The sequence below is a fragment of the Schistocerca nitens genome, chromosome 11, assembly GCF_023898315.1.
Source record: "Schistocerca nitens isolate TAMUIC-IGC-003100 chromosome 11, iqSchNite1.1, whole genome shotgun sequence".
In the NCBI taxonomy this organism is placed as follows: domain Eukaryota; kingdom Metazoa; phylum Arthropoda; class Insecta; order Orthoptera; family Acrididae; genus Schistocerca; species Schistocerca nitens.
This window is the reverse complement of record NC_064624.1, coordinates 48359493-48385959: the sequence shown is the minus strand read 5'-3', so window position 1 is coordinate 48385959 and position 26467 is coordinate 48359493. Positions and strand designations below refer to the sequence as shown.

Here is a 26467-nt window from a genome sequence, read left to right as displayed (position 1 = left end):
GCTTATTTGCCAGCTACCGTGCAGTACAAAGGCAGTCTGTTGTGATCTTGCAGCAAAATAACAGTCCTGTCACATGTGGTCAACCCTGCCCTGGACTTTGGGATACAGTTTCAGTCTCTATGAACTGTCATTACATCCAAGAAACAACAGCACAATTCACACTAAGCCATCAGGCCACATCAATTTTTGACTGTCCTGCTTCCTTTCTTTCTATGGCCCTCCAATGCCAAGTCTAGTAGGCATTTTCTCTGTGTCAAACTGCACTGTCTGTAGCTGTGTACATGGTGATTGTGAATGTGAGGTTACCCAACAAACACTACCTCATTTCATACGTCCCCTGACATCATTGGCAAAGTTGTCAGTTGACCGGAATGCCATCTTCCATGCAGAACACGATCATACGGACTTCTGGTTACAGTTTGTAGGATTGTATTGTGAATGAAACACAGGATGGGGAAGTAGTAGTTTGTTGCTATAATTCTGGATATAAGATTAGTTTAGGCCATTTTGCATTCAGTCCTCAATTGGCACATATAGTCTTACTCATTTTTTCAGTTCTTCCTTACTGGCAAGCCAATCACGAATGGCTCTTTCTGTTAGAGGAGGACCAAAATGCCACTCAGCTGCTCTGTTTCCATATTGGTCTGCATATGTTATTATCTTCAATTTATAGCCCACATCATATGAAACCCCTATTTTTTTAAAATAAACTACTAAAGAAAATACTCTTCTGTTATCAATAATACAAATCACTTTCAGTTTAAGTTTACTGGCACTGTAGACTGCTGTGATACATCATAGGCCTGACAGTGTTCTAGGTTTGTGATGGCAGAGCAGGAGGGCGACAGTGTTAACAAGCTTGTTAAGCTCTACAGCTCACGTTCATTGCATCGGTGCACTGCTGCTGCCAGTTGAATCGTGTTGCCAGATAGTTATAGGTTTCCCACAGCATTGAATATATGGCCTTCTTTAAGCCTTGCAGGAATTTTAAATCAAACACAGGACATTTTAAAATTAATTTTGAGTATAAGACACACCTGAATGATGTAAGAATTTTTTTTAAGAAAGAAGTGTGTCGTAGTCCATAAAACATTGTATGCTTTTGTTCTGTATAAAATATAAAGTCAAATTGGTGATGTTTCCTTGTGAGTAACACACTTTAGGTCTCAGTGACCTGCCCTTCTTTCCTAACCTTCCTGTATCTGTTACTAACTCTTTCCAGAAGAAGGAAATAATAATTCCAAAAGCTAGGGAAGTTCCTTGTACCTTTGTGTGCATGTATTGTCAGTACTAGCTATTTCAACTCCTGAAGTTAAGTGAAGACCAGCCATTTTGTCTGACAAATTTGTAGTTTTGAGCCAATCCAAAATGTGAACACGAGAGTAAAATATAATTTTCTGAACCTTATCTGTGTTTTTGCATCAAGGTTTATCTGTAGTATCTATTTTCCTGTCTGAAGAGCAAAAATGTAAATAATTTCCCACATCTTTTTTTTTGAAAGTTACAAGTATTACAATGATATGAAGAATCTTTGTCTTCACATTACATACCTGATGTACTGATCAGTATGACAATTCCTGTGTGCTGATTTGAATTGCGTAGACCATGTTACAAAACACATTTTGTTTGGCTACAGTGTTAGAGGCATTTTAAGTTTAAATTCATCATGTTTGCTGCCAGATATGGAACTAAAAATACTGATTAAGTTGTGATATCCAAAGAAGAATTTAACATCAAGGATTCTTACAGAAGGTAGGTCAGGAAGAATGTTTAAATTTTTTGTTAGGTAACTTTAACCTAAACAATTTAAAAAAGATGTGCTGTAAAGCAAAGAATTTATGGCGGAATTATTTTGTGGATGAAACAATAAAAGTTTCATTTACTGAATAATTTACATAGTAATACATCTGTATATGAAGGCTGGTGCATTGTTACACATTATTATTACTAGCTTTCTGTTAAAGATAATGGATAGTAAATTTGAGAGAGAGAGAGAGAGAGAGAGAAATTTTGCAAAACTGTAAGCAAATCAATTACAATTGGTTCAGTGTAGAGAAAAAGACAAGTAAATATCACAAGACTCCAGAAGAAAGGGAAGAGAACAACTTCGCAAATGTCTAGATTTAAAATTAAGGTAAAGAGGAAAAGAGTTGTGAAGATTATGTACAAGTAATGTAAATGCACAACCACTCATGTCACTGGACTGTAACCATCAGAACCCTATTTACATTCATACTAATCCCCATAAACTTTAGGAAAAGCAGTGAAAAGATTGAAATAACTACATCCAGAGAGCCCAACATGGAAATATGCAGTAACAACCAAATTAATTGTTCCAGTGGAACAACTTCCATAATGTTTAAGCACACATTAACAACACAAACTGGATAACAAGGTTTCAGAAAAAAAAGAAGCAAACAGTTTATTTTTTTTTATAACAGAGATGACAATCTGTCAAGCACCTGACAGATTATTTAAAGGTCAGAAGACAAAGATGCACAGAGTTTTGCAAAAAGTACTACATGGTATTTTCAGCTCAGGGAGCTTATAAGCAATTTTAGGCAGATACAGAAATAGGACAAATAAAAAATACTTTCATTTATTACACATTTTGTTCGTTTTGAATACACCTCAATGTATGTATGAAGGTATCATGCCAACTCTTATTATCTGGTCAATGCACTGAAAAGAGCATTTTTTTAATGAGGTAAGGAGTTACTGGAACATGTAGTCTACTGATAATTCATGTGTACTACGAATTCATGTATAAAGTGTAAAAACTGTAACTCCTAAACTTCACTCCACATTAAAGAATGAAGTTGACTGACAAACAAGTGAAATGGAAAAAAATGGATTGATGTTGACAGGCAACAAAAATATGCAGAAGTTAATGGTAGCATCACTGACGTAGTGTCAGAAATTTATAAGGAAATTTTATATTTAATATTTCACTGCTTCATAGAAAACTCACAATCTGCTGAATTGGGGATATGTGCAAAATGGATTTCTCAAATCTGGAAATCTACAGACTGACTTTGTAGATAGTGTGTCTATGATTAACGAAGACCAAAGTCAAAGTGCTCATTCATAACATGAATAAGTACAGGCTTTGCAGGTTGTGCCTGGATGCTGCAGGAACATTTTATCATGCCATCATCACTAATGAGATCTAACACATGAAACAGTTTCTGTTGCTGTGTTCTCATATAAATAATACCTGATGTAAATAAGAAGATTTCACATGTAACAAAATTTGACAATTCGTTGAGATGGCTGTACTTCTTCTAAATTTGAAAAGAAAAAAAAAGTACACATTATACAGTTTGTGTTCAAAAGTATTTAAAGTGGAAATGGACTGTTATTCTTTGCTGCGTGACATGGTAAAGTTGTCATGGATGCTATTTGTGGTACAATGAGGAGAGGAGTGTGGAACCAGATGAAACACAGAAAATGGTATGCTGGCTGAGCTACAGATTTTTATAAATGGCACAAACTCAGATTCAAGTAAAAACCATATTTTATGGTACTGGCAGATGGTTTCTGGACAACTGAGTGAGTGTAACTCACATTCAAGGTCAAACGTTTTTGCTCATATTCAAAACTATTATTATTTTTTACCTTAAGGTATCATAATACTGTTGTCACAACAACCATGAAGCTTGAAAAAACCAAACATCTTCTTGTAACTAAGGATGCAACCCATCAAAGATGTGCTTGGTATTCAGAGGTGGAAAATGATTCTTGCGGGGATCAAATGCTGCAGACGAAGACACTATAGCAACAGATGCTGTCAAGAATGTGCATATTGATCTGATAAATCCTGGACTGTTTGTCACTGTAGAAATTTTAAATGAGAGAGGTATAAAACAATTTCTATGGCATCTCTGAAAATGCAGAACCTATGGTAATGTTTTTGAAACCCATTCCAAAGGCTACAATTTTTTCACAAAATGCAAAAGTGACAGCACTTTTTTTAGAACTGAACAAATTTGAACATTAATAAATTAACCAATGATCATTTAAAAAGCATCAGATATTACTTATGTCTTTATAATTGGGACCTATGACTGTGTTGCAAGATGAATTTTTTTTATCTTTTTTTTTTCTAAGAAGAAAATGTAATATAATGAAAAACCGAAAGACTCGTGTATTTAAATCGTATGATTTATGTATAGTTTTAGTTTTTTTGAGTATCAAAAATTGCATTATGACTAATGCTATTTGTGTGAGCTGTGTATAGAATCTATGGTGTCCCAAATGCAATTAGTTTTTGACTTTTATCTTCAAGATGCATGCCTAATTTAACATATTCCTTATGTATTTGGATTTTAAAGGAAGGGTGCAATTCAAATAATTTCTGATTTAAACATAATTTTAAGAAATTCTTTCAGAAGCTATCTTTAATTCCACACGGCCAATTGTGTGAACCCATTATCAATCATTTAGAAAAGGAACTGTTACTATAACAATGAATGAAACTCACTTTTCAAACATGTGATTGCCCAAGAGAAAACTTGGAATCGCTCTTTCCTCAGCTGAATTGTACTTTCGATTCAACTACCATTTAATGAGTAACTATACTGTTGTATTCCATTAAGAAATAATTGTATCTCTATCCACTGCAACTACCAGGCCTACTGATCATACAACAAAATCAAATTATTTCCAACATCAATTGGTGGATATTTAGTAGTTCAGTCATTTCTACAACGAAGTAAACACATTTAGTTGATAACCTACAAAATATTTCAATGCACCCTATGGGTTGTTCATTAAAATTATTTTAACCGATACTTCACAACAAGAGTAATTAACTTTTATGTTGGTTAACTGTCACAACACAGCTGACCCAAACACTACTCCTCAAATATTATGAGAATCAATAGTGGACAGATTACATTAACCTCTCAACAGAGCCACATCATTTTACAACAAGAAATTAAGAATGTTCGGCCATTTACTCAGCCATAACCTTACTTGTAGATCAGAATCGTTTTGAGAAAATATTAAATTCTTTATAAACTTGAAAACTAAAGACAATATGATTCATCATTGAAGACTTAGCATAAATCCATTGAGTTAACTGTGCTGCAAAAGATATGTACAATACCAATCCGTGTTTGCAACATCTGTATTCAGACACTGGGCTTAACAGACCACGTATTGTTTTGAACATTATACATACTGGTTAGACAGTGATGAAAGGAAACACAGTTTACCAATAAAATGAAAAAAGGTAAGGCATATGTACCCATTTCCAGCAATTATTTGGTTGGTATATGGTTCATGGCATATTTACCTAATTGTAATATATAACAGATACAAATAAGAGACTTAAATAATCAACAAAATGTTCTTCGTCACTATTTACAGCAGTCCCCCAATGCTGGGATGACTTTTTCATTCTGTAACTGTACAAGGCACATAGAAGTGGAGAAAACTTATTGGCATCACATTAAAGCCTTAATATTCCTTTACTCAGGGAAACTAGAAGTGTTGTCATGTTAAATGAATTACACTTACAAGAACTGAATCTTAGCTTAGCAACAATAAACTGGGTCATAGTGATAAATGATACCTTGGGAGGAAAACTGAATACAGAATCGGGAAACAATACATATGATGTCCCACAGGGTTGACCTACATAAATGTTGTGCTAAAGCCATTGGAGATGCCTTCAAAATCTGCAATGCTTGCCGATAATTAGTACACTGATAATGGCCAAACACATTCATACTAGAAACAGCCAGGAGAATAATGGAACATGCTTGCAACTGGTTTACAGGCAACAGCACAAAAATTCAACCTTTATACTTACAAAAACATACATCATGCAATTCCAAACAAATTCGAATGACTTACAGATACAAGGAGATATCAATGACAGACACTGGATGAGGTTCCAAGAGTTAAGTTCTTAGGCATTCAGATCGATAATAAATTAAGGAGGCACCAGCATGAGAATGAGATAACCAAAAAGCTCATCTCTCTCTGCCCTGCAATTAATGAAAGTTCCTCCAGAATGTCTACATGCAGAAATGCTTCCCAGCACGCTTTCTCTCAGTCCTAGCCTATAGGATAATCTTATAGGACATGTCAGCAATGAACAAATTAGTATTTATCCTATACAAGCTTGTAGTAGGAACGTGATGTGAACACTTTGCATCTACATGTCACTATGGAACTCCCTATTGCCTTTCACAAATAACATTAATATTTTATTTATTTCTATTTGGCTTTCCCAGAACATAATTCCAAAAACAAGTGAAAACTCCAAAAGATGCCATTGAAATTGCCTGTAAGTGAGTAATGCTGAGGGGATCAACTTGACAATTTTACCAATTTGTGGACCCCATTTCAATTGAAACCCAAGCAGACACCAAGGAATTGGATGCCGTATGTTTCATTTAGTGTGTGACCAGTAGTGTCTACTTCTAGTAGCAGGCCATTTCTGATTGCTTTTCCATCTTATAAAACGAGTCTTCAAGGGATGACTTCAACTGGTAGCTGCAACATTAATAAGGGTAAAGTGCTGTGCAATATGGGGCAGGAAGTTTGTTGTTGGTAGTGATCAGGAGTTATTACAAAATGTAAGTAATGTGATGAACAGTTTGATGAGATTATCACTGAACTGAATCTGAAGAGGAGCAAATTCTGTAACAAATTGAAGAAAGTTTACAATGTTAGAAAACACATAGATGGTCAAAAAACCGAAGAGATGGGAAATTATCAGACATATAATTTTTCATACAGATGGTATACCACTGCATTGGAACCAGCATTGATGAGCTAAAGGGTCTGCAGACCTGACCATGAAATTTGCTTCATCTCACAGTATGGTATCTTTTTTATTGGTGGGTGTTTGTGGCAGGCTCCACCTATGTGTACCAATACCACTGGATGAACTATGATGCTACATGGGAACAGCATGAGTTTCCTAAACTGACATGCTTGCAAATGCATGGATCAAGTCTATTGTCTGGATGCTTAAATGTGTAGAAAAGGATTTTGATATTTGTGATCAGTAAATGACGAATCTGGTCCTAAACATAGCTGTGAAAAGTACCTTAATGTTTTATGTGCACACACACACACAAAATGTGAGCAACATTAAAATCATATGGTTCCTTTGGAAAGAAAGGCTTTGCAGACATGTATAGAAATAAAAATTTGACCCCAATTCTGTACCTTTGTAATAAATAAAGTTATAGTCTTGTGAAATCTGATGATTTTAAGCATCCTTGAGGAATTGCTTATACAGGTATAACTTCTTTCGGTGAAATATGATTATCTTAATTTGTGTTGATGGGTTGCACCTATTATTGAATGTTTCACAATGTTTTTCAGAAAATTAAATTTGCTTTCAACACTGTAATCTCTGCCCTGGCTAGAGATATGGTGTGAATGTTATTCATTTATTCATTCTTTAATTTACACATTGTATTCCATAAATGAAGACGTGGATGGATGTGGGATGAGCCACACTGCAAATCTTAAGGCAGAAGCTCCCACAGGGATTTATCTCTGTGAAGTGTAGTGACAACCAGCTGTTTGTGACTAGTGCTAATCTACTCGCACGGCTAATTAAGGGAACTAGTAATAGATTATTTTGTATGTATGTATATGTACATTTACTACTATGAAAAATATCATTGTTGCTCCTACTACATTGGTCAGCTACTTATTTTACCTAGAATTTCCACATACATCTATACTCCGCTATCCACTTAATGGCACATCACAAAGGGTACCCCATAACCCTGCTGGTGATTTCCGTTCCCATTCCACTCACAAATATGAGTGAAAAAGACTGTATATGTGCCTCTCAATCAGCCCTGACTTCTCAAATTTCACCTTCATAGTCCTTATGTGCTGTGTATGTTGGAAACAACAAAATCGTTCACCAGTCAGCTTCAAATGGCAGTTTTCTAAATTTTCTCAATAGTGTTTCTAGAAAGAACATCATCTTCCCTCTGGGAATTCTCATTTGAGTTCCTGAAGGATCTCTGTTACACTTGTGTGTTGTTTCAATCTACCAGTAACAGATGTAGCAGCCTCGCACTGAACTGCTTCTCCAACAAAGTATTAATTTGCTATCTTGCTAGCTTGCTCTAGCTTCTCATGCAATTACCTAATAAAACTCCCAATTCCACAATTACTACAGACTCCTGCTGGCCATGTGCCAGTATCAAAATGGTCAGCCCTATTTTTCTGCATCATTATTAAGCTCTTGCATTTTATGCTACCGAGACCACAAAGGTTGCATGTCCACTCTAGCTGACAGAGCTAAGATATTTACTGCACAACTGCATGTACTACTCAGCATCACTGTTATGGTCACACATCTTATTCATAGACTTCTCAGGTGTCTACCACCGTTTACTCTAAGTTACGTATTTTCAAAGTTGGTTGGTTGGTTTGTGGGATTAAAGGGACCAGACTGCTACGGTCATCGGTCCCTTTTTCCAAATACTAAAAACACCCACAGAGAATAAAAACGAATAACAGAATAGATCACAGACGACACAGAACAAGAGAAACTTAGACAAAGACCATACAAAAAGGACTAAAATCACACAGAGTGTGACGGTGGATGGCCGACCATAGAAATAAAAAAGGAAAAGCCAACCACTTAGAAACACATTAAAAAATCAGTTTAAAATCATAGGCCAAAGACAAGAATCAACACAAAACAATAAAATAAAACAGAAACACTTAGATTAAATGGTAAAAACCCCCTGCCCGAATAAAACGTAAAACTAAGTCAGCCATAGCAGAGTCATCTGTTAAAAAGGCAGGGAGCGTGTCAGGCAGTGCGAACGACTGCCTGAGCACAGCTAAAAGTGGACAGTCCAATAAAATGTGGACCACTGTCAAAACGGAGCCGCAGCGACATAAAGGTGGGTCCTCACGTCGCAATAAGTGGCCGTGCGTCATCCATGTGTGCCCAATGCGCAGCCGGCAGAGGACAACAGACTCCTTGCGAGAGACCTGCAAGGAGGAGCTCCACACACCGGTAGCCTCCTTGATGGCCCGAAGTTTGTTTCGTGAAGGCAGGGCGCGCCATTCAGTGCCCAAAAGGTCCAGAATTTTGCTGCGTAGGAACGCTCGCAAATCTGTCTCCGGGAGGCCAATGTCCAGAAATGGTGTACTGGTGGCCTCTTTTGCCAGGCGGTCAACATTTTCATTTCCGGGTATCCCAACATGGCCCGGGGTCCAAACAAAGACCACAGAGCGGCCGCAACGCAAAAGAGTATGCAGGGACTCCTGGTTAGCCATCACCAGACGAGAATGAGGAAAACACTGGTCGAGAGTTCGTAAACTGCTCAGGGAATCGCTAGAGATCACGAAGGACTCACCCGAGCAGGAGCAGATATACTCTAGGGTACGAAAGATGGCGACCAGCTCAGCAGTGTAAACGCTGCAGCCAGCCAGCAATGAACATTGTTCGGAATGGTCGCCTAGAGTAAGCGCATAACCGACACGACCAGCAACCATCGAGCCGTCAGTGTACGCAATGCCAGAGCCCTGATACATTGCAAGGAGGGAAAGAAAGCAGCGGCGGAAGGCCTCCGGAGGACTGAGTCCTTCGGGCCCTGGGCCAAGTCGAGCCGAAGGCAAGGGCGAGGAACACACCATGGGGGTGTACGCAAAGTGGTCCGAAAAGGAGGTGGAACAGTGAAAACCCTAAGCCTGGAGAGAAGCTCTTTGACGCGGACCGCGATCGTACAACCTGATCGGGGCCGACATTCTGGCAGATGGACAACCGATTGCGGGAACAGGAGACGGTAGTGCGGATGCCCGGGCACACTAAAAACACGGGCAGCATAAGCGGCCAGCAAACGTTGGCGCCGTAACCGCAGTGGAGGGACACCAGTGGCAAGGCGTATCACGCTGTGTAGTATTGGGTCCAGCACCCCCAGCACAGATGGGGATGCTGAGCCGTAAGCCAGGCTCCCATAATCCAGACGAGACTGGATTAACGCTTGGTAGAGCCGTAACAGGATAGATCAGTCGGCGCCCCAGCTGGTGTGGCTCAAGCATCTCAGAGCATTTAGATGCCTCCAACACGCCTGTTTAAGCTGCCGAATATGAGACAGCCAAGTCAACTGAGCATCAAAAACTACCCCCAAAAACCTGTGGGTCTCCACCACAGCAAGGAGTTCGTCGGCAAGATAAAGCCTTGGCTCAGGATGGACTGTTCGGCGCCGGAAGAAATGCATAACATGGGTCTTGGCAGCCGAAAACTGAAAGCCATGTGCTACAGCCCAAGACTGCGCCTTGCGGATAGCGCCCTGTAGCTGACGTTCAACAGCTGCAATGCCAGTAGACCTGTAGTAAAGGCAGAAGTCGTCAGCATATAGGGAAGTGGAGACAGAATTTCCAACCGCTGCAGCAAGCCCATTTATTGCGATTAACAACAGGCAGACACTGAGGACAGATCCCTGTGGTACCCCATTCTCCTGGACTCGGGAGGAACTACGAGAGGCCGCGACTTGCACGCGGAAGGTACGATACGACAGAAAATTGCGGATAAAGATCGGCAGAGGGCCCCGAAGACCCCATCCATGAAGAGTAGATAGGATGTGACGGCGCCATGTCGTATCGTACGCCTTCCGCATGTCGAAAAAGACAGCGACCAGGTGCTGACGGTGGGCAAAGGCAGTACGGATGGCCAACTCCAGGCTCACCAGCTTGTCGGCGGCGGAGCGGCCTTTACGGAACCCATCCTGAGATGGAGCCAGAAGGCCCCGTGACTCCAGTACCCAGTTCAACCGCCGGCTCACCATCCGTTCAAGCAACTTGCAAAGAACATTGGTGAGGCTAATGGGATGGCAGCTGTCCACTTCCAAAGGGTTCTTCGCAGGTTTCAGAATGGGGATAACAATACTTTCCCGCCATTGCGACGGAAACTCACCCTCGACCCAAATGCGGTGGTAAAGGTCGAGGAGGCGTTGCGTGCAGTCCACTGAAAGGTGTTTCAGCTTCTGACAGTGGATGCGATCTGGCCCAGGAGCGGTATCAGGGCAAGCGGCAAGGGCGCTGCGAAATTCCCACTCACTGAATGGAGCACTGTAGGATTCAGAATGGTGGATACGAAAAGAAAGGCTCCGATGTTCCATCCACTCTTTAATGGAGCGGAAGGCCAGTGGGTAATTGGAAGAAGCGGAACTAAGAGCAAAATGCTCTGCCAAGCTGTTGGCAATTTCGTCGAAGTCTGTACAAACTGCTCCATTCAGTGAAAGGGCAGGGATTCTGACAGGGGTCCGATAGCCGTAGAGGCGGCGGATCTTGGCCCAGACCTGCGATGGAGAGACATGGAGGCAAATGGCGGACACATACCGCTCCCAGCACTCCTGCTTGCTTTGGCGGATAAGGCGGCGGGCCCGCGCACGCAGCTGTTTGAAGGTGATGAGTTGTTCAATGCAGGAATGTAGGGATGTCGCTTGTGACACTGTAGCGCCCGACGGCGATCTTTAATCGCCTCAGCGATCTCAGGCGACCACCAAGGCACAGTCTGCCGCCGAGGGGTCCCAGAAGAACTGGGAATGGCTGATTCGGCGGCAGTAACGATGCTGTTGGTGACTGAGTGAACCACCGCATCAATGTCGTCACTAGAGAGAGGCTCAATAGCGGCAGTGGAGGAGAACAAGTCCCAGTCAACCTTATTCATAGCCCACCTGCAAGGGCGCAGAGAAGACTGACGCTGTGGCAGTGACAGAAAGATCGGAAAGTGGCCACTACCACACAGGTCGTCATGCACTCTCCATTGGACAGACGGTAAGAGGCTAGGGCTGCAGATCGAAAGGTCGATGGCGGAGTATGTGCCATTCGCCACGCTAAAGTGTGTGGAGGAACCATCATTTAAAAGCGAAAGATCGAGCTGTGCTAATAAATGCTCAATGGTGGCGCCTCGACCTGTCGCCACTGACCCACCCCACAGAGGGTTATGGGCGTTGAAGTCGCCCAGTAACAAGAAAGGTGGCGGCAATTGGGCTATCAGAGCAGCCAGGACATGCTGCGCGACAGCACCATCTGGTGGAAGGTAAAGACTGCAGACGGTAACAACCTGTGGCGTCCACACCCGAACAGCGACAGCCTCTAAAGCTGTTTGTATAGGTACAAACTCGCTGTGAAGACAGTTAAGGACATATATGCAGACGCCACCAGACACCCTTTCATAAGCTGCCCGGTTCTTATAATAACCCCAATAGCCACGGAGGGTGGGGGTTCGCATTGCTGGAAACCAAGTTTCCTGAATAGCAATGCAGAAGAAAGGGTGAAGGCTGATAAGTTGTCTGAGCTCAGCTAGATGGTGGAAGAAACCGCTGCAGTTCCACTGGAGAATGATATTGTCCATAGCTGAGAAAGGCGTGAAGGGACTGGGGAGGCAGATTACGCCTCCTGGGCCCCTGCTGCTACTGAGTCACCACCTGTACAACAGCCGTCCATTGCGTCCGAGTGACTGGCGAGATCCAGGTCCTCAGTGGACACCAGAATCTCCACCTCATCTTCAGACGCAGAGTTAGAAGGTGGCGGTGGGACAGGTGCCACCGCAATGTCAGGATGCTTGGGAGCCTTTTTCTTGGACTGCTTTGCGCGCTGTGCCTTCAGTGGTTCTGGCTGGGAGGGCCTCACTGGGTCAGTCTCAGGGACTGAAGATGACCGTGACGCCCTATGACCAGCGACCGTTGGTTGTTTGAGATACTTGCTGGTGTCTGCTTTGGCACTGGGCAAAGCCTGGGATGGGAGGGCCCCAAGGGACCCCTTCTGGGCAAGAGGCGCTGAAAAAGGCTCACGCTTCTCCAGCTGGGAAGGGGAAACAGATGTCCCCGATGGTTGGGGTGGTGTTGCTCCTGAAGTAGATGGATCAGGAGCAACAGGGAGTGAAGTGCCCCCCACAACCAAGGGGCCGATGAATTCTGACAGAGCTGAGGTCGAACTGTAGGTGACGACATGGTAGAGGTTCGAACTGGTGTTGCAGCAGCGGCATAGGTGGATGTCATGGGCACAGGAGGGTTTTTTTTTTTTTTGGTGGGGTTTAAGGGCGCTCAACTACGGAGGTCATTAGCGCCCAGTCACAAGTGTTAGAGCACATGGAATCTAGTAAAACTCAAGGGGAGGGGGGACACTAGGAAGTCCGTACAAAGATGCAGATAAAATAAGTAAAAAAGTTAGATGTCTTTGGACAAGCCAGTCAAAGGTATAAAACGCAGAACACGAGCAGCTGCTCGAGTGTCATCAGCTAAAATATCCGGTAAAGTAGATGGCAGGGACAGGACAACACGAGATTGACTAAAGCGGGGACACGACAATAAAACATGGCGCACTGTTAATGCTTGACCACAAGGGCACTGCGGGGCTGGGTCACCGGGGAGCAGGTAGCGATGGCTAAACCGGCAATGCCCAATCCGCAACCTGGTCAGAAGGACCTCTTCTCGCCGAGACGGTCGGGAGGAGGTCGTCCAAGCAGTTGGGAGCGGTTTTACTGCCCGGAGCTTGTTTCCTTGGAGGGATGACCAAGCATCCCACCACAACGACAGAAGCCTCTTACAAACAACCCCACGAACGTCAGATGACGGGACACAATGAGAGGCTGGCTGAGGCAGGAGGACTGCAGCCTTGGCTGCAGCATCCGCAGCCTCATTCCCAGGCACTCCTACATGTCCGGGAACCCACAGAAAGCTGACAAGAGAACCATTATCAGCGAAAGAATGGAGGGACTGCTGGATCCGTTGTACCAAGGGATGGACCGGATAGGGAGCTCCAAGGCTCTGAAGAGCACTGAGTGAATCAGAGCAGAGTACATACGATGAATGGCGGTGGCGGCGGGCATAATGAACGGTCTGATGGAGAGCAAAAAGCTCGGCCGTAAAGCTGGAACATTGGTTGAGGAGCCGGTATTTAAAGGTGACGGCCCCGACGACAAAGGCACAGCCGACACCATCGTCAGTTTTGGAGCCATCGGTGTAAATAAAGGTGTGACCAGCAAGTTGAGCACGAAGTTCGACAAACTGTGAGCAATACACTGCAGCCGGAGAACCCTCCTTCGGGAGTGAGCTGAGGTCGAGATAAATATGAACCGGAGCCTGGAGCCAAGGTGGTGTCGGGCTCTCACCCTCTCTGAAAGTGGTAGGGAGGGCAAAATCCAATTGTCGAAGCAGGCGACGGAAGCGGACTCCAGGGCCAGCAGGTCAGACACATACAACCCGTACTGACGGTCGAGAGAATCGGCGAAGAAGGACTGATAAGAGGGGTGGTCGGGCATTGACAACAGCCAGCAGGCATACCGACACAGCAGTACGTCGCGTCGGGAGGTCAATGGTAATTCGGCAGCTTCAGCATAAAGACTCTCGACGGGACTAGTGTAGAAGGCTCCAGTCGCAAGACGTAACCCCGATGGTGGATGGAGTTGAGACGGCGTAAGAGGGATGGCCGAGCAGACGAGTAGACGAAGCTCCCATAATCAAGCTTCGATCGGACTATGGACCGATACAAGCGAAGCAGGACAGTGCGATCCGCTCCCCAAGATGAACCACTAAGAACTCGGAGGACATTAAGGGAACGTGTACAATGGGCCGCCAAATAAGACGTGCGGAGACCAACAAAGTTTCCTGTCCAATGTGAGCCCTAGAAACCTAGTTGTTTCCACGAATGGGAGAACAGCGGGACCGAGATGTAAGGATGACGGAAGGAACGCTTTATATCGCAAAAAGTTGATACAAACCGTCTTCTCTTCAGAGAACCGGAAGCCATTTGCCACGCTCCATGAGTATAGGCTGTCTAGACAACGCTGAAGGCAGCGCTCCAGGAGGCATGTTCTCCGGGCACTGCAGTAGGCGACCGCGTAGGCCCCACCTGTGCATAGTGCGGAGGATACCTCCTCTCCAACAGGTATCATAAGCCTTCTCCAAATCGAAGAACACGGATACCGTTTGGCGCCTTTGCAAAAAGTTGTTCATGATGAATGTCGAAAAGGTCACAAGGGGGTCAACAGCGGAGCAGCGGCGACGAAAGCCGCATCGAACATTGGTAAGTAGCCGTCGAGATTCAAGAATCCAAACTAACCGAGCATTAACCACCATCACCTTACAGACACAGCTTGTAAGAGAAATGGGGCGGTAACTAGAAGGAAGGTGTCTATCCTTCCCGGGTTTGGGTATAGGAACAACGACGGCATCACGCCAACGCATGGGGACCTGACCTTCGGTCCAGACGCGATTGTAGGTACGAAGAAGGAAGCTTTTGTCCGCCAGAGAAAGGTGTGCCAGCATCTGAACGTGAATGGCATCTGGCCCCGGAGCAGAGGACTTGGACAGTGCAAGCGCACGTTCGAGTTCCCGCATAGTAAAGGGGGCATTATAAGTTTCCAGATTCAGCGAGTGGAAGGAAGGTCGCCGAGCCTCTTCTGCCTCTTTCCTGGGAAGGAAGGCAGGGTGGTAATGGTCGGAGCTTGAAACCTCCGCGAAAAAGCGGCCGAAGGCATTGGAGACAGCCACAGGATCAACAAGGACCTCATTACCTGAGGTAGGATGGCGGCGAATGGTGCGTAAAGCATGTCATCGAGAACGGATAGCGTCTCTACAAGCCTCATTCCACCAGGGGACGGAAACGCGACGTGAAGAAGAGGTAGTATGAGGAATGGAACGTTCGGCAGCATTGATGATAACAGCCGTGAGGTATTCGACCTGACTGTCACAACTGAGAAAATCATGGTCCGGAAAGGTCGCCAGGGAGGAGTAAAGTCCCCAGTCAGCTTTCGGTATGTTCCAGCTCGAAGGATGTGGGGATGGGGTGTGGTGCAGGAGACGAACGACACAGGGGAAGTGGTCGCTCGAATAGGTGTCAGAAAGGACATACCACTCAAACCGACGGGCAAGAGTGGTACAACAGATCGAAAGGTCCAAGTGGGAGTAGGTATGAGTAGAGTCCGAGGGGAAAGTCGGGGCGCCAGTATTGAGGCAGACGAGACTGAGATGGTTGAAGACATCCGCCAAGAGGGAGCCTCGTTGACAGGATGCAGGAGAGCCCCAAAGGGGATGATGGGCATTGAAGTCGCCAAACAATAAAAACGGCGGAGGAAGCTGAATTATCAGGTGCATCATGTCAGCCAGACTAACTGCGGATGACGATGGAGTGTAGATGGTACAAACTGAAAAAGTAAAAGCAGAAAGAGTTAATACGGACAGCTATTGCTTGGAGTGGGGTGGTCAGTGGGATGGGATGGTGATACACATCATCCCGAACGAGCAACATGACCCCACCGTGAGCTGGGATACCGTCCACAGGGGTGAGGTCATACCGCTCCGAGGTATAGTGGGTAAAGGCAATACGGTCAGTTGGGCGCAACTTGGTTTCCTGGAGACCAAGGACAAGCGGACAGTGCAGGTGGAGGAGCAGTTGTAATTCCACCCGATTAGATCAAATACCTCTTATGTTCCAATGTAACAAGGCCATCGCTAGTCAAAAAAAAAAAAAAAAAAAAAAAAAAAGGGGAACGAGACGGGGGAAGAGCTGGTCACCTCGACGGCCGTGGAGGGCCAGGTTTCGAGGGAACAATGCTACAACTGGTGGGAGGCGGATCCTGTTCCATCGAGTCGTCGCCAACTGCGGCCGCTGTCCCGGGTTGCGAAGGAGGGGCAGCATCAGTTGCCGACGAGAGGCCAGCTGAGCGCCTGGTAGCAGAGCGTCCCGGCGAAACCGAGGACAGCCGGGAGCAGCGACTCACGGATGGAGCGTCTGACGAAACGCGCCAGGGTGGAGAGGGGGATAGAGACTTCTTCTTGGAAGTCCGAGGAGGCACAGGGATGGTGGGCTGGACCCGAAGGAGGTCCTCACGCGCGGGGTCCGTTTTGGAACGCCGGACCTCGGAAGCCGGGGTCCGGAACGTTTCGCCGATGGACGCCTGAGAAGAGGATCGCTTCTCAGGTGTAGGGGGGGAGGAGGAGGTAGGGTGGCCCCTGGGGCAGAGGGGGCGGGGGCCGCGGGGGAGGAGGATTTGGAAGGGAGGGATTTGGGAGGCGGAGGCATAGACCCTGGATTGGGGGAGGAGGTGGAGGGGGGACAGGATAGGGGTGAGGATACTGTGGAAGGAGTGGACACGACTGAGGCAAACGAAGTGGTCAACGTCATGGGATGGAGGCGGTCATACTTCTTCCTGGCCTCAGAATAAGAGAGACGATCCAAAGTTTTGAGTTCATGAATCTTCTTCTCCTTCTGATACGCGGGGCAGTCTAAGGATCTAGGCGAGTGGATGCCAGGACAATTAACGCACCGAGGCGGTGGGGTGCATGTATGTTCCTCATGAAGAGGATGTCCACAATCGCCACAAAGGGGCTCAGCCTCACACCGTGACGACATGTGCCCAAAGCGCAAACACCGAAAACAGTGCATAGGAGGCGGGACGTAAGGTCACACGTCGCACCGGTAGCACATCACCTTTACCTTCTCCGGGAGAACGTCCCCGTCGAAGGCAAGGATAAAGGCCCCGGTGTCGATGCGACGGTCTTTGGGGCCGCGCTGGACCCACCGGACGAAATGCACGCCTCGGCAGTCCAGGTTGGCCCTGAGCTCCTCATCAGATTGCAGCAGGAGGTCCCGATGAAAAATAACACCCTGCGTCCTATTCAGTGCCAGATGCGGGACAATGGACACTGGGATGTCCCCTAGTCGGTCGCACGTCTGGAGCGCCGCCGACTGTGTGGCGGAGGTGGTCTTTATAAGAACGGACCCCGAACGCATTTTGCTGAGAGCCTTGATTTCCCCGAAGATGTCCTCGATGTGCTGAAGAAAGAACATGGGCTTGGAGGTGGCGAACGTCCCCCCATCGGTCCGAAAACAGACCAAATAGCGGGGGAAGTACTTCGCCCCAAGCTGGCGGGCCTGTCCTTCCTCCCAGTGAGTGGCCAAGGGAGAAAGGGCAAGAGAACCAGAACCAGAGACAGTACTTTTCTTTTTGAAAGACTCAGCCGCAGAGCGACCTGATACATGTTGACGTTTCATCTGCGCCGCCCCGATACCACCCACTCCGACCAGGGGCTCTCCCCACGGGCACCACCCAGCCTCAGCAAGGGCCACCTGGCAGGATGACCGTTGCTGGGAGTCCTGATGCCCCAAGGAGACGGGCATCTACTCCTTGGCCGACGTGGGGAGGGTGCAGCTCAGGTATTGGCAGTACGATCCCTGTGTTGTCAGGGGGCTACAACCTATAGGGTACATGACGACACCATCACAACGGGCTGGCTACCGTGCTGGATTTCGGGTGCCATGGAAAGTCCATCATGATCGTAGGTGCAGATGGGGACGCACTATGGGCGTAACTTTTACAACCCATCAGGCGTTTAGGCCCAATTTGTTGAATTGTGGGTATGGTTACAACGCCGTTACAATGCTGAGTGCCAAGGTCTTAGTGCACGGAGGACCAGTGATACACCACATAAGGTGTCCTTCCCCAAAAGGCTAGTACTTCTGTAGCATTTAGAAAAATGGAGGTCAAACCCCAAGGGGGACCATTACATGGAAGGCCGAAACGGTTGAAACTCCTTTTAGTCGCCTCTTACGACAGGCAGGAATACCTCGGGCCTATTCTTACCCCGGACCCACAGGGGGAGGGCACAGGATGTAGCCACTCATATTTCCGCCTTGCCTCGGTGTAGGTCAGGCGGTCCAGGGTCTTATATTCCATTATCTTCCTTTCCTTCTGGAAGATCCTACAGTCCGGTGAGCAGGGGGAATGGTGTTCTCCGCAGTTAACACAGATGGGAGGCGGAGCACATGGAGTATTGGGATGCGAAGGACATCCACAATCTTGACATGTGATGCCGGAAGTACAGCGAGATGACATGTGCCCGAACTTCCAGCATTTAAAACACCGCATCGGAGGAGGGATATATGGCTAACACATCACAACGGTAAACCATCACCTTGACCTTTTCGGGTAAAACATCACCTTCGAAGGCCAAGATGAAGGCACCGGTGGCTACCTGATTATCCCTCGGACCCCAATGGATGCGCCGGACGAAGTGAACACCTCGTCGTTCTAGGTTGGCACGTAGTTCATCATCGGACTGCAGAAGAAGATCCCTGTGGAATATAATACCCTGGACCATGTTGAGACTCTTATGCGGCGTGATGCTAACAGAAACATCCCCCAACTTGTCACGATTGAGCAACCTCCGTGACTGGGCAGAGGATGCTGTTTTGATGAGTACTGAACCTGAGCGCATTTTGGACAAGCCCTCCACCTCCCCGAACTTGTCCTCTAAATGCTCCACAAAAAACTGGGACTTGGTTGACATAAACGATTCCCCATCAACTCGCGTACACACGAGGTACCGGGCTGACTATTCTCCACTGCCTTCTTTAGCCACACGTTCCTCCCATGGAGTGGCCAGGGAGGGAAATGATCTTGGTTCGTATTCCTTACCGTTGAGGTTAGACCTCGATCACTTAGAGACTGCTGGTGGAGGCCCACCAGCGAGAGATGATGTACCACACTTCATTGTGGGTCATCCGACCTGATGCCACCCACTCCAACCAGGGGCTCTCCCCACGGGCACCACCCAGCCACAGCAAAGACCACCTGGCAGGATGGCCTTTGCCGGGAGTCCCGATGCCCCAGAGGGATAGGCATCTACTCCTCGGCATACGTGGGGAGGTAGCAGCTCTGGCATCAGCAGTGCGATCCCTGTGTAGTCAGGGGGCTACCACCAAGAGGGTACATGACGACCCCACCACAACGGACTGGCTACCGTGCTGGATGTCGGGTGTCGAAATATCCATGCACATCACGAGGGCAAAGATGGAAGTGCACAATGGAGGGAATGTATGCTATCCGGAACACACTCCAGCGGATGTGGCCGGAAGCTCAATTGAAATCCAACTCCATCACAATATCGGGTGTGCCACATCTTAGGGCAAGATGAATTGAAGATGCATCACGTAAGGTGTCCTTCCCCAAATGGTACGCACTAACGGAAAAATTTGGAAAGGAAGTGGTCAAACCCCTTAGGGGACCATCATATTAAAGGCCGAAACAGATGAGACTCCTTTTAGTCGCCTCTTACGACAGGCAGGAATACCGCGGGCCTATTCTAACCCCCGAACCCGCAGGGGGAATTTTCAAAGTAACAAGTGGGGTACATCAGTGATTTCAGTGCCAACCACATGACATGGTATTCCAGACCACACAATCAGCAACACACTGTTCTTCACACTTGCTATGGGAGCAGCACTCCATGCAGTGGACACTATCCCTGAACCTCTGGCCCTGGTGCCATGGAGACATCTTGTTTGACCTGTGATCTCTTGGGCTGCATATGAAGGCCAGTATGGCCTTTTGTATTTTCATGGTAAGTGGTCACCAACTACAATCCAGCCACTTTGACAACTACAGCTATGCCCTAGGACACCCTACAGATCACTGTTTTAACCAAACTCCTCATATGCAGATCCCTGACTACTATGTGCAGCATTCTCATTTCTGTAAAACCCTTCTTGTGGAACAACACTACTACTGTTTCACTTACTGTCCTGTCTACTTGTGATGCCAAGGCATCCCTTTCATTTGTTTAAAATGGCATAACATGAGTCCCTGTGACATTTAAGTCTTGGCCTGTTAGCTGTGAATCAGCTACACTCCTTTATATACTCTCTGAGCTGTCTCTAGCATGATAGTTTGGATCCTAGACCTGTATGCTTGTATAATCACCACACATTCCAGTGTCTGAAGAAGCTAACATTTCAGTGCCTGAAAAATCCTTTAAAACTTCAGGAAGTTTGTTTATGAACAATCAGATCAAGAGTGAGCCAGTACCTAACCTTCGCAAATGTGTGTTGAATGTTCCCCAATATTTGTCTAATTTCATTCTTGTGACGTGTTTATCAATGTGAGCTTCTCCTTCCCTTAGCAAGGTCATAAAGCATATTTAAAAAAATAATCTTTCTTCTTCAGATCTGCCAGGACTCGCATGGTGAGGCCATACATGGCTTCAGCTATGTACAATCATTCACTAAAAGCTATAAGAGTTTTTCTATTAATGAAAATTTTATAAGTAATAGAACAGGTACCACAGAAGCTGCCACAATATGTACAGGTTGTGGCCAACACATCGGGGCTGATCTAGAACCCACAAATTTCATCTCTGTTTTTCAAATCCCAAAAAAAAAAATTTAGGGCAAACTCAAGAATAACTATGATTCATACAAAAGATAAGAACAGCCAGTGTTATTTTGAATTCTATTATCAGAAGTTGTTGAAAGTAGGAATATTTCTCAAATTATCTACACTATTAGAACTTACACTTCATCTAAATGTGAATTTCGCGACCATCACAGACAACCATTATACAATGTAGTTGATAACAACAAGGGCTACTGAGAACAGGATTATACCAGCCACTAGTCCCCTTCCACTACTATTTAAAACAGTCAGAATGTAAGAGGTGATATGAAAGTCAAGTGCAGGAGTACAAGAATACTCTAAAATTACGAACAGCAACAAATTCCAGAGAACTGACAATCTGTGACAATTCCACTGCAATGCATCTTTTACTCTACACACTTAACAAAATACTTGAATACATGCAATACATCAGAGATGTAAATACTTACAGTATTCTCAGTTATATTTAATTCAGGATCCTCCTTGATAAAATCAGTGGACAAAGATATTCCCAATGGATCTTCAACAGACTGAAAGAAGAACACAATCTGTGAATTATAACTGCTTGCTATCTTCTGTGTGTATATGACAACTCTCAATATTCTTTTCTCATTAGTATCATCCAACTTTGAAGAGATTCTTATCAATTGGGAAGAGAGTGTGTCAGAATGCATTCAAATCAGTTCTATTGCCCCTGATTTTGCTATCAGCCATTGTGCAGTACTTATATGGCATACTTTCACTTTCTATTCCTGTCACATAATCCACTCTGATTTCAGAGGCACTATGGCCTACTCTATCGGATGGTTGTACTCCCATATACAAATTTGATATACGTGTGTGGCAACATTTCAAAATTAAACTCAGATAATATAAAGATGCAAATAATCTTCCAACAGTAAACCCATAAACAAGAGGAATTTTTGGTCATTAATCAAATGAATGTGGCATTCCACACATTACCATCAAAATTACCCAAATTTAATGTTATTTACACAGCTTCTTGCCATATCACCATGTATTTTCAGTGCCTGCTCTTTAGGGAACAATGCAAATTTATGTCATGTGTACTGGAGGAAAATCATAAGGAACTCCACAGCAGGATTTCAGTAATGATGTAAATACTACAGTGAATAGTGACTGGGAACTCTAGAATATACACCCATCACATGTCATAGTTCCACATATGTTACAGCACTGACACAGAGGTGTAACAAGATTAACAATTAGTTCCAAGAGGAAGTCTTCCTTGCTCCGTTTACACCAAATATGTACTTAAGGCATTCATTACATAGAATCACAATAAAAAATTAATGCAACAGTAATGGTTCATAAAGATATGCTTGTTACAAGTGCTGTTAAAATACTATTGGTAATACCCTACAAATAACACATCTAACTAGAGTTTCTTACTTCACTTCCTGCACAATACAGTGCTTGTGTGAAAACTTACATTATGCTCAGATCCAGAAGCATGGTGTTTCAGTTCGGGGTCTTGCTTTACGCAAACACTAGGGTCGCCAGCCTTTAATGGGTCTTCAAGAAACTGAAAAACAAATAAAGTGACGTATCAGGGCATCTGTCTCTTGTTCCTACATGGCACTGTCATACAGGGGGAGAGAGGAGGACGAGACCGGGCGGTGGTGGTGGGGAGGGCGGAATGGGAGACAGGGCGTGAGGGCGGGAAACAGGGTGTGGAGGGGGTGGGAGACAGGGCGTGGGGGTGGGGGAGGGGTAGTGAGGGGGGGTAGTGAGGGGGTGTAGAGAGGGGGGGTAGTGGGGGGGGTAGTGGGAGACAGGGCGTGAGGGGGGTAGTGGGAGACGGGGCGTGGGACGGTGGGGGCTTATGTGAAACGGGGCGTGGGACGGGGGGGGCTTATGTGAGACGGGACGGGGGGCAGGGGGGGGTAGTGGTAGACCGGACGGGGAGACGGGGCGTGTAGGGGAGTGCGAGACGGGGCGTGTAGGGGAGGGCGAGACGGGGCGTGGTGGCGGGTGCGGGGAGGCGGGGCGTGGTGGCGGGTGCGGGGAGGCGGGGCGTGGTGGCGTGGGCGGCGGGCGGGGAAACGGGGCGTGGTGGCGGGGGCGGGGAGGCGGGGCGTGGTGGCGGGGGCGGGGAGGCGGGTCATGGGGGTGGGAGGCGGGGCGGGGGGGCAGGGAGGGGGGAGCGAGACAGGGCGGGGGGGTGCGGGGGCAGCGAGACAGGGCGCGAGGGCCCCTAGACAGGGAGGGGGCATGGAGACGGGGCGGGGGGGGCATGGAGACGGGGCGGGGGGGCAGGGAGACGGGGGGGGCAGGGAGACGGGGCGAGGGGGGGGGCAGGGAGACGGGGCGGGGGGGCAGGGTGACCGGGCGGGGGGGCAGGGTGACGGGGCGGGGGGGGCAGGGAGACGGGGCGGGGGGGCAGGGAGAGGGGGCGGGGGGGCAGGGAGAGGGGGCGGGGGGGCAGGGAGACGGGGCGGGGGGCAGGGAGAAGGGGCGGGGGGCAGGGAGACGGGGCGGGGGGGCAGGGAGACGGGGCGGGGGGGCAGGGAGACGGGGCGGGGGGGGCAGGGAGACGGGGCGGGGGGGCAGGGAGACGGGGCGGGGGGGCAGGGAGACGGGGCGGGGGGGCAGGGAGACGGGGCGGGGGGGCAGGGAGACGGGGCGGGGGGGCAGGGAGACGGGGCGGGGGGCAGGGAGACGGGGCGGGGGGCAGGGAGACGGGGCGGGGGGCAGGGAGACGGGGCGGGGCGGCAGGGAGACGGGGCGGGGCGGCAGGGAGACGGGGCGGGGCGGCAGGGAGACGGGGCGGGGGGCGGGGCAGGGAGACGGAGCGGGGGGCGGGGCAGGGAGACGGGGCGGGGGGGGGGGCAGTGAGACGGGGCGGGGGGGGGGGGCATGGAGACGGGGCGGGGGGGGGCATGGAGACGGGGCGGGGGGGGCATGGAGACGGGGGGGCTTGGAGACAGGGGGGGCTTGGAGACGGGGCGGGGGGGGCGCATGGAGACGGGGCGGGGGGGGGCATGGAGACGGGGCGGGGGGGCATGGAGACGGAGCGGGGGGGGCATGGAGACGGGGCGGGGGGGGCATGGAGACGGGGCGGGGGGGGGCATGGAGACGGGGCGGGGGGGCATGGAGACGGGGCGCGGGGGGCATGGAGACGGGGCGCGGGGGGCATGGAGACGGGGCGCGGGGGGCATGGAGACGGGGCGCGGGGGGCATGGAGACGGGGCGCGGGGGGCATGGAGACGGGGCGCGGGGGGCATGGAGACGGGGCGCGGGGGGCATGGAGACGGGGCCGGGGGGCATGGAGACGGGGCCGGGGGGCATGGAGACGGGGCCGGGGGGCATGGAGACGGGGCCGGGGGGCATGGAGACGGGGCCGGGGGGCATGGAGACGGGGCCGGGGGGCACGGAGACGGGGCCGGGGGGGCACGGAGACGGGGCCGGGGGGGCACGGAGACGGGGCCGGGGGGCACGGAGACGGGGCCGGGGGGGCACGGAGACGGGGCCGGGGGGGCACGGAGACGGGGCGGAGGTGGGGCACGGAGACGGGGCGGAGGTGGGGCACGGAGACGGGGCGGAGGTGGGGCACGGAGGTGGGGCACGGAGACGGGGCGGGGGGGGCACGGAGACGGGGCGGGGGGGCACGGAGACGGGGCGGGGGGGCACGGAGACGGGGCGGGGGGGCACGGAGACGGGGCGGGGGGGCACGGAGACGGGGCGGGTGGGGCACGGAGACGGGGCGGGGGGGGCACGGAGACGGGGCGGGGGGGGCACGGAGACGGGGCGGGGGGGGCACGCAACGGGGCGGGGGGGCACGGAGACGGGGCGGGGGGGCACGGAGACGGGGCGGGGGGGCACGGAGACGGGGCGGGGGGGCACGGAGACGGGGCGGGGGGGCACGGAGACGGGGGGGCACGGAGACGGGGCGGGGGGCACGGAGACGGGGCGGGGGGCACGGAGACGGGGCGGGGGGCAGGCAGACGGGGCGGGGGGGCAGGGAGACGGGGCGGGGGGGCAGGGAGACGGGGCGGGGGGGCAGGGAGACGGGGCGGGGGGGCAGGGAGACGGGGCGGGGGGGCAGGGAGACGGGGCGGGGGGGCAGGGAGACGGGGCGGGGGGGCAGGGAGACGGGGCGGGGGGGCAGGGAGACGGGGCGGGGGGGCAGGGAGACGGGGCGGGGGGGCAGGGAGACGGGGCGGGGGGGCAGGGAGACGGGGCGGGGGGGCAGGGAGACGGGGCGGGGGGGCAGGGAGACGGGGCGGGGGGGCAGGGAGACGGGGCGGGGGGCAGGGAGACGGGGCGGGGCGGCAGGGAGACGGGGCGGGGCGGCAGGGAGACGGGGCGGGGCGGCAGGGAGACGGGGCGGGGCGGCAGGGAGACGGGGCGGGGGGGCAGGGAGACGGGGCGGGGGGGGCAGGGAGACGGGGCGGGGGGGGCATGGAGACGGGGCGGGGGGGGGCATGGAGACGGGGCGGGGGGGGGCATGGAGACGGGGCGGTGGGGGCATGGAGACGGGGGGGCTTGGAGACAGGGGGGCTTGGAGACGGGGCGGGGGGTCGCATGGAGACGGGGCGGGGGGGGCATGGAGACGGGGCGGGGGGGGCATGGAGACGGGGCGGGGGGGGCATGGAGACGGGGGGGCTTGGAGACAGGGGGGCTTGGAGACGGGGCGGGGGGGGGGGCGCATGGAGACGGGGCGGGGGGGGCATGGAGACGGGGCGGGGGGGGCATGGAGACGGGGCGGGGGGGGCATGGAGACGGGGCGGGGGGGGCATGGAGACGGGGCGGGGGGGGCATGGAGACGGGGCGGGGGGGGGCATGGAGACGGGGCGGGGGGCATGGAGACGGGGCGCGGGGGGCATGGAGACGGGGCGCGGGGGGCATGGAGACGGGGCGCGGGGGGCATGGAGACGGGGCGCGGGGGGCATGGAGACGGGGCCGGGGGGCATGGAGACGGGGCCGGGGGGCATGGAGACGGGGCCGGGGGGCAAGGAGACGGGGCCGGGGGGGCACGGAGACGGGGCCGGGGGGGCACGGAGACGGGGCCGGGGGGCACGGAGACGGGGCCGGGGGGGCACGGAGACGGGGCGGAGGTGGGGCACGGAGACGGGGCGGAGGTGGGGCACGGAGACGGGGCGGAGGTGGGGCACGGAGACGGGGCGGAGGTGGGGCACGGAGACGGGGCGGAGGTGGGGCACGGAGACGGGGCGGAGGTGGGGCACGGAGACGGGGCGGAGGTGGGGCACGGAGACGGGGCGGGGGGGGGCACGGAGACGGGGCGGGGGGGCACGGAGACGGGGCGGGGGGGCACGGAGA

General features: G+C 50.4%; 1 protein-coding gene across 6 annotated transcripts in view; it reads right to left on the bottom strand.

Moving 5' to 3' along the window:
* The window catches only part of LOC126213402 (zinc finger protein 99-like), a 141620-nt gene that overhangs the window by 60056 nt on the left and 55097 nt on the right, over positions 1-26467 (bottom strand). For 4 of the 6 annotated variants that reach the window (XM_049941116.1, XM_049941120.1, XM_049941121.1 and 1 more), the window contains 2 exons: positions 22617-22709; positions 21613-21693 (listed from right to left, as the gene is read on the bottom strand). In XM_049941116.1, the coding sequence (XP_049797073.1) occupies positions 21613-21693; positions 22617-22709 (174 nt within the window). Of the gene's footprint in view, positions 1-21612; positions 21694-22616; positions 22710-26467 lie in introns of those variants that run through there. The other 2 variants (XM_049941118.1, XM_049941119.1) reach the window with 2 other exon arrangements.